The 8,214-nt window shown below is 31.8% G+C and overlaps 1 protein-coding gene across 1 annotated transcript; it reads left to right on the top strand.

The window, feature by feature from the left end:
* The first annotated feature begins 278 nt into the window (after positions 1-278).
* Positions 279-5,899, top strand: LOC137928814 (splicing factor YJU2). The gene is made up of 5 exons (XM_068771797.1): positions 279-368; positions 451-663; positions 851-1,025; positions 1,881-2,058; positions 5,521-5,899. Exons 1-5 carry the CDS (start codon positions 345-347, stop codon positions 5,885-5,887), a joined length of 957 nt encoding a protein of 318 aa, XP_068627898.1. The 5' UTR covers positions 279-344; the 3' UTR covers positions 5,888-5,899.
* The last annotated feature ends 2,315 nt before the right edge of the window (positions 5,900-8,214 follow it).

Here is an 8,214-nt window from a genome sequence, read left to right as displayed (position 1 = left end):
TATTACAGTTTTGAAAATAAAATTCGACTTGCGTTCTCATTGACCTATTAATTTAGTTAGGGTACCCCCAAGTTGAAAGAAACTTTGAGCATATTATTTACCATTAAGGACTTCAAAGGCCAAGATCCACCTAAAATAAAAAAAAAACTTCAATCTACAAAAAAAAATCAATTTATTTCATGGCAGTAGCAAAAAGAATTTTTGGCTGCATGTACTTAAGGTCTTTGCATATTTATCCGAAAGAACTACTTTGAAATGACACTGACATTTGTTAAATTGTTTTTGTCAAACGCTGTTTTGGAAAGTTTAATAAATATTATTATTAACTATTAAATTCGGTTAAAATGTCTGAAAGAAAAGTTTTAAATGTAAGTATTATTTATTACATGCATTCATAACAATCGAGTACAACAAAATTATTATTTTCTGATTTTCTAATTATGATTTCAGAAATACTATCCCCCGGATTTCGATCCATCAAAAATCCCTCGTATGAAATTGGCTAAAAATCGCCAGTACACTGTTCGTTTAATGGCACCATTTAATATGCGCTGTGCTACTTGCGGCGAATATATCTACAAAGGAAAGAAATTTAATGCCCGTAAAGAAGACGTTGAAAATGAAGATTATTTGGGCATAAGGATATACCGATTTTATATCAAAGTAAGTAATTTGTCGTACATTATTTTTTAAATTCATTAACTCATTTACATTTTTCAATCAAAATTTCCACATTTAATGCTTTTTGTTGTTATCAAATAATACTCTGCAGTCCAATTTGCATAGAATGTTTTTTTCTAAATTTACAATATGAATGCTTTAGTAATTGATTTTTAAAATATTATTACAGTGTACAAGATGTTTACAAGAAATATCATTTAAGACAGATCCAAAAAACACTGATTATGAAATAGAAGCAGGTGCCACAAGAAACTTTATGGCATTAAAGTTGGCTGAGGAACAAGCAAAGAGGGAAGAAGAGGAACAGAAAGAAGAAGAAGCCAATAACCCTATGAAACTTTTAGGTATTGATTAACTATGTAATCTGATTTTATTAAAATCTCATATGAACATTCAGATGTCATTTGTGAAAGTCTTACTAGATTGTGGGTTCACCATTCACACATTCCATTTAATGATTTGAAATATAATGTTAATAATGAATGATTATTAACAATGTTATCATTGATGCTCTTTGTCATTCATAAAGTAAGAGCTTTCATTATCTTAGGACATAAATTCGAAGAGTTACACATTTGTCACTAGACAGGACTTCAAAATCATTCATCTTAGTATCTTTAAGTAGCTTTCAAAATTTCAAATTTCTAAAAGATGTAAAACATGAAAAGAGACTCATCATCATGTCTGCTGATAGACACCACTGCAAGGCATTGATGATGAATATTCTTGTGCTGCCCACATCCAGCAACTTCCCGAGACTGTAACTGTATTGTCAAAAGCAGATCATGTTAATACAATTGTTTCTACTTAAAATTTAACTTACTAACTACTGAAAAACTAAAAAAAATGAAAGACGTAAATTGATTAGTAAAAATGTCTATAACTTTGAAATTAGTTCCAACTTACTGTCATGACATTTTATTTACTACCTTGTCAGACTTTAATAAAGTACAATTACTTAAGAAATGTAAAAGCCATGTGCAATTTTACCATTTTAGCTTAGTTGGTACAAGTAGTTTATTATGCCTTGTTTTAAAACAATATGAAGAGATTAAAGAGAAATTCAAATATAAGCAGCCCTAGAAGTTTAGTGCAAACAATATTTTACATAAATTAAAAACAAGGTATCATTATTATTACTGTGATTACCATAATGAATTAAAGTTAATACTTTTAATATTAATTTATTCAATTTACAGAATACAGAACAGAACAATCAAGGCAGGAGATAGAGCTTTTGGAGAGCCTTGAAGATTTAAAGGAGTTAAATAGGAGACAACAATCTGTAGACTATGAGGGAATGTTAAAACAGTATCAATCAGAAAGTGCAGAGCAAAGAAAAGCAAGGGAGGAAAAAGAAGACAATGAATTTATCAAGTACAGTTTAGCATACATATTTTTATGATGATTACCATAATTCTTCATAAAATCAGTAACTGGCAGGGCTTCTTTGTATTTATTTACAATAAATTCCTATGTTCTAAATTAACGAATAATAAGTATGGTCATTAAAGGAAAACTGGTAAACATACCATGAAGGATTTTTATCTGATGATAAAGTTTGGAATTATTTTCTCGTAGGACTATATTAAGAATCTGTGAAAGTGACCACTAAAAGAATGCTATGTTGTTGTGTGCTCTATTCAGACCAGGGAAGCTCAATTTGATATTACTTTTTGTAAAATTTGACTCTACTAGCATTCTTCTTTAATATACTCAAGCCAAGTTGATAATAATATGAACACTTAAAAAAATTAATGAATATACAAGGAAAATTATAATGGCATATGTTGTGCCTTTCACACAAAAAGTTTTTCTTTTAAATAATTCTATTATGTTTCATCTGTACATAAAAATATGTATAGATAAATAACATTAATTTTGTCTTGTCTGTGGGTTGGTTTCCACGACCAAGTGGCACTGGTGGCTTATTTTGTGTGAGGGTTAGCCTTATCCTAACAAACCCAACTCCCAGTAGCACTTGATGTCGCCGGCGATTTCGGGGAGGCACCTCGATGGTCCCAGATGGGTAGCCCTGTTGGCTGCTATCCCGATAAACTGAAGTAGTATGTGGGCAGCAGTCTCGTCACCTTCCAGGCACACTTTGCTAATTAGACTGTAATTAGTCTGTGACACATGATGTAGTCCAATGTTTGTTAAAAGACTGTGACTGGTTAAGCTCCCTGCCACTAGGCGCAGTCCGTATCGCGACAGCCGGACGTGGATGTTGGAGAGCCGGCGGTTTATGTATTTACCTGTCAGCACTCTTCATGGCTTGTCTATTGCTTAATTGTGTTGACTCCTAGTACACTCCAATATGGTCCAAAAGTCTGTCTTTACCGATTGGTGGTGGATGGGAGCCTCTCTGGGCCAGTTCTGCAGCAGCATTGTAGCCTCTGGAGCCGCTATGACCTTTTACACTCACTGTAATACAAGGTTATTACTACTAACATTAGCAGCAAAAAGCAGTAATGTATGAAGAGGTGCATGGACATTGTAGACTGGATAAAAAATCTTTATATGACATTCATAACATAGACTATATGTTGTATAGCATGGGTAGAAGTGCAAAATTACATTCTTCACTTTGTAATACTTTTTACCATTTAAAACTAACCTCATATTGATATGTAATGATCAAAGAAATAGAAACCTGGAAGTGTATAATAAAATAAATTTATATGTAGATTTTGAAATACGACATATAGGCTATTGCATGAAGGTGCCACAACTCTAATTACTATGCTATAGAAATGTAATGTGATATAATAGTAATAAAAGTTTTTATTCAGGCAGTTCATATAATAAAATTTTCAAACAAAAGTTTAAACACATCAACTGTCTGTCTGTACGTTACCAATTGACGAAAGCCTCCTCCATCTATTGTCATTTCTCTCTGTCACTGCCGTTTTTATATCATCAACCCGTCTAAAAGGTCTTGTTTTCTTTTCCTATCATTTGCAAAAGAATTTATCATTAATTTTGTCAATTTTTTATTTCTTCAAATATGCAGCCAGCCCATTTACATTTAAGATTGTTATTGTTGTATCAAAATTCATTGATGTGATGGATCTCAAGGTAATAAATGCCTGCTAGTTAGTCAGTTTCTCTTATAAGATTGACAAAGGAAGTGTGTAGAACATGTACCATCAATTAAGCTACATAACAAAGCTAGTCTTCATGAAATTCAAGACGTTTTTGCACCCCATAAAACCATTCCGAGCAATAATGAGCCATGTCTTAAATTCCACTATCTTGTAATATCTCCAACAGGATATAGCTGTACTCCACAAAGTTTTTCATTTATTATTGGGAATAAATGAAAATGACCTTGTGCTATATCAGTACTGTGTTACAGAGTAATGGTTATACAAGTATTATAAGCTTATTAATTGAAAATCTGTGTGGCAAAAGTTTTCTTCCTCTTTTTCTTGTGTAGAATCTTACTAGTTTTCCAGAAAAAGGATAAATTTGTTTCTACATATTTCTGTCAAAGAGATTTTCTGTTCAATTCTTGACCCAAAATGATTCACCCGTCAGTCAGTGCAACTCAATGAATTCCTATTTGATCTTTACTGTTTCACATCTAACATTACCAATTTTTCTCATTGTGCACTTTACATTTCAGTAACTAGTTTTACATGGCACGCTGGCAAACTCTGAGCTTTAATTTATGTTCGATAGCCAAAGCCCCAAAAGAGTAATATTGAATGTAAGCAACTATTACATTGACCAAAAGCTCCTACAAGCTTTTTATGTGAATATCCTAATTTTATCTACTTCTTCTTTGTCTAGATTAAATTGGTACTTTATTTATTATATTGGTCTTCATAAAGTTCAAAAGCTGTACCTTTAATTTCAACTGCGAAGATTACGTGCCATAATTTGCAAGTCATACTGAGAAAATTACTCTTTTCTTTATTTACACTTCTTAAACTTATTTCGAAAACTTTATCGAGAAGGTTTGGCGATTAGTAGAGGGAAAAATTGTTAAACATTTGCTCAGATATTTACAATTAATTGCTTGAAGTACCAATATCGTAAATGCTTCGATAGAGATCAGTAAAATCAGATTGCGGGCCTTATTTCTAAAGGATAGTGTGAATCGAACTATGATTAAAAATAACAAATGCTTTCGGGTATCAGTCATTGCAGGTATATATCAAATTATGTTCATTATATTTTCCTGACACTTTAATACATTATATTTTCTTTTATAAACAAGTCTGAAGTCAGTTCAGCCAGTTAATATATGTCCAATTTACCTTTACGATTTCTTTAATTTTAATTATTATTATTATTATTCTTTAGCTTTTGAAGATACTGGGTATTTGTCTTTATAACAATAATCCGCGTGTGGTACAATTTTACCCAAGTTATACCAATAATTTACATAAAACCTTTATATCGGAGTTTACCAGACGTTAACATAAGTCATCCAATGGAATAGGATTGTAGGTGATGTAGAGTGTATTGTAAACCACCAACAATGCAACAAACTTAGTTCATCTACTTTTTCTTAGCAAACGGCATTAGACAAACATAATAAGGGTTTCAAAAAGCCACCACAAGATTTTTTAGAGTATAAACTTCTTTGACAAAATTTAGATTTAATAGAAATATTGCACAATGATCTTTAAAAATACGCATTTCTCCATAACATTATCCAATTATGATTATTTATAGCGGCCACTCAAATATGTACGACATGGGGAGAATGTCAGAGGAACTAAAGTAAAATTGGGCTCCCTATGCATCCTTCAAACTAAAGCTACAAGAGTTTCAAACGTGCCCTGATCCGAGTAGAATAAGATTCTGTAATACATTTTCGTTTTTCAGATCAATTAAATTCAGCAACACCAGCAAACACAAAGTGGTTACGGAAGAAATTATAGAAGAAATCAAAGAAGAGGACGAACCCGCTGCAAAGAGTTTAAAAGTGGAAATTGTACCAACAAAGCGTAATGATGTGAAAAAGAATGAATCCTGGAATAGGAGTATAGGCGTCATAGGTAAGAAGCCAGTATTAGCCAATCTTGTAAAAAAGAAAACTGATTCAGTTTCGAATACTGCAGGTAGCAAAGAGAAAAGTGTATGTGACACTATTAAGGAAACACAAGTGTCTTCCTCAAATAATGTGCCAACGAGTGGTGGCGGTCTGTCTCTTTTGGCTAGCTATTCAGGCAGTGACAGTGACTCCCAATGATATATTATATATTGTACAAATTTAATAATAAATCAAATTAGATTTAAATTTGGTTAACTTTCTTTTCCTTTCACGTCACACACACAAATATCCAATAAATAAATATTAGTATGTAGTAATACAATTTTTAACTTGATATGTAATTTTTTGATGTTGAGGGCATTTAAATTTGGTTTTATTCGGTATTCCATTCCCTCTATATTATTCCAATTCTCGGTGATGATTAAATAAATCTAGAAACAACATTAAGTTAATCTAAAAGCAGACTTGTCTGTCGTAAGTATCCATTTATGAATGTATCATTTAATTATTTCCGTATTTAAGAACGCTAACGGCTGTAACATAGTTAATAATTAGTACAGTTGCCAACGACATACTAGAATTATTACATGCTTTTAACATAAACTGCAAGCACTGACTTATGTGATTTCGTACAGAATGTTAGATATCCGAAAATGTCCAAAAAAACAACAACATCTATAAATACCAACGATTACCAATGTAGGAAGGCTATGAAGCATTGAATCTAAAAAAGAACGCTTTACTCGTATCCTGAATTAAAACTAAACATCTTTGTATAAAAGTTGACTTAGAAATAGCATCGTTACTAAATTGTTGTTAAAAAATCGCATCTTAGTTTTGTATCATGCGGAACCAAATCTGCAACAATAGACTTGAAAGGCTCGACAGCCACCGTCCTTTTTGTTGTCGGCACTATATTATAAGCATCTAATTTGTTCACGTAACAAGAATATCGGAACATTATTATTTTTCCTTTATTTCCATTGCTAAAAGTAATTAATCGAACTGTCAACGTAAGCTTATACCCATTTCTTTTTTTTTGTTATCTCTTTTAGTCCAGGTACATACGTTACTTAATTGTTTGTCAGTGTTTAATAAAAGAGCTTAAAAACTAATTATTTCGTGATAATGCTGCACCTTCAATTACCCATTTTTTATACTACATACATTTTTTTGTCTAGAAAGCTATTAATTTTTATTCTTATATACGGTCTTTGTGCTGAACTACCATAAGAAATTAAGAAAGATAAGAGATTTGAGACACAAAAATTGGTGAACTATTTAATTCAGAATCCAATACACATTTGTTTACGCCTCTATTAGGTTAACAATTTAAGCATTTAAATTAAATTATGTATATTGATAATATTCTACTGATTGGATCATTGTATCACATGGCGGTAAGAAAAAAAAGTGTTTAGTAATTATTTTTAATTCACTTAAAATTATAAAGTTTTTTTATGACATGTTTTTAAAAATTACCAACATCAAATATTCGACGTTGCCGTTTCAGCTCATAGATGCCCACTGCGAGGAATAGACCTCACCCAGATATCTATAGGGGTTATACCATTATTGCCACGCTTGGCAGACGGATTAGCGATTGCAGCGTGGTATTATTGTACTCAGTGGACGCTGCTGCTCATTATCTGGAAAGTTGCCTTTGAGCACTAGCAATCCTATATAATTAATACACAAAGCGTGAATTATATAAAACTGTTCCCCTGGAATGGTCCTCTATTACTGGGCTAGCGATGCACAATTGAAAAGCATTTAAAAAAAAATTGTTGTTTTTAATAAAGTGCTTTTTGAGATTATCATTTACAAGTTGAATGAATATCGATATTTAGCCTAATATGAATTGTAAATAGTAGAGACCAATTAAATATTAGATCGAACTTAATAAAGTGCAAAATGCAATATATTTCAGAATATGCAAAGAGTGTAGAAAAAAATAGGACACTAAGAACTGCAGAGAGGGAATGTGTGCCTTAATGCTATGTATTTGAGTAATAGATGGCACGCGAGCAAATTGTAAATAACATTGTAGGTAGAATTAATAAATAAGTTTTGATATAAAGAATAGAATAGATAGATAAATAACGAAAAGATAAGTCAGAGCAAATAATGAGCAATATAAAAATTCGTAATAAGCAATCTAGGAAAAAATTTACAAGCTCGCATTGGTCGCACAGATAAACATAAATTAGGGAATAGTAATACGGATATAATTTGTAAAACTAAAAAAAATATTTACCCTCTGCCGCCAAATGGCAGACCTTTTAATATTTTTAAAATATAAATATGGCAGATTTAAAGTGTCTTAAAAGAATAAAAGAATATTGATACATGAAAAAATTACTTGGTGACAAAAAGAGTTGGTCTAGTTGAACATCATGCATCCAGCGTCTTCCAACTACCTTAAAAAGGTCGTCTGTTCACCTTGTGGGTGGGACTCCTACTATGCGCTTGTCGATGGTGTCCACTACAGAACCTTAAAGCCCGTTCATTACCACTCCAACATA

The sequence above is a fragment of the Battus philenor genome, unplaced genomic scaffold (genome assembly GCF_028537555.1).
Source record: "Battus philenor isolate CCGP_79_NKW_IND1 unplaced genomic scaffold, ilBatPhil1.0.hap1 SCAF_4, whole genome shotgun sequence".
NCBI classification, from domain to species: domain Eukaryota; kingdom Metazoa; phylum Arthropoda; class Insecta; order Lepidoptera; family Papilionidae; genus Battus; species Battus philenor.
Note: the sequence above shows the minus strand (reverse complement) of the source record. Positions and strands in the feature narration are given on the sequence as shown.

What these genes read in the sequence shown, in the direction of transcription:
- LOC137928814 (XM_068771797.1), top strand. Translation starts at nt 345, where the DNA reads ATGTCTGAAAGAAAAGTTTTAAAT. An exon ending in CTGAAAGAAAAGTTTTAAAT is followed by an intron (nt 369 to 450) that starts GTAAGTATTATT and finishes TTATGATTTCAG; the next exon opens with AAATACTATCCCCCGGATTT. An exon ending in TAACCCTATGAAACTTTTAG is followed by an intron (nt 1,026 to 1,880) that starts GTATTGATTAAC and finishes TTCAATTTACAG; the next exon opens with AATACAGAACAGAACAATCA.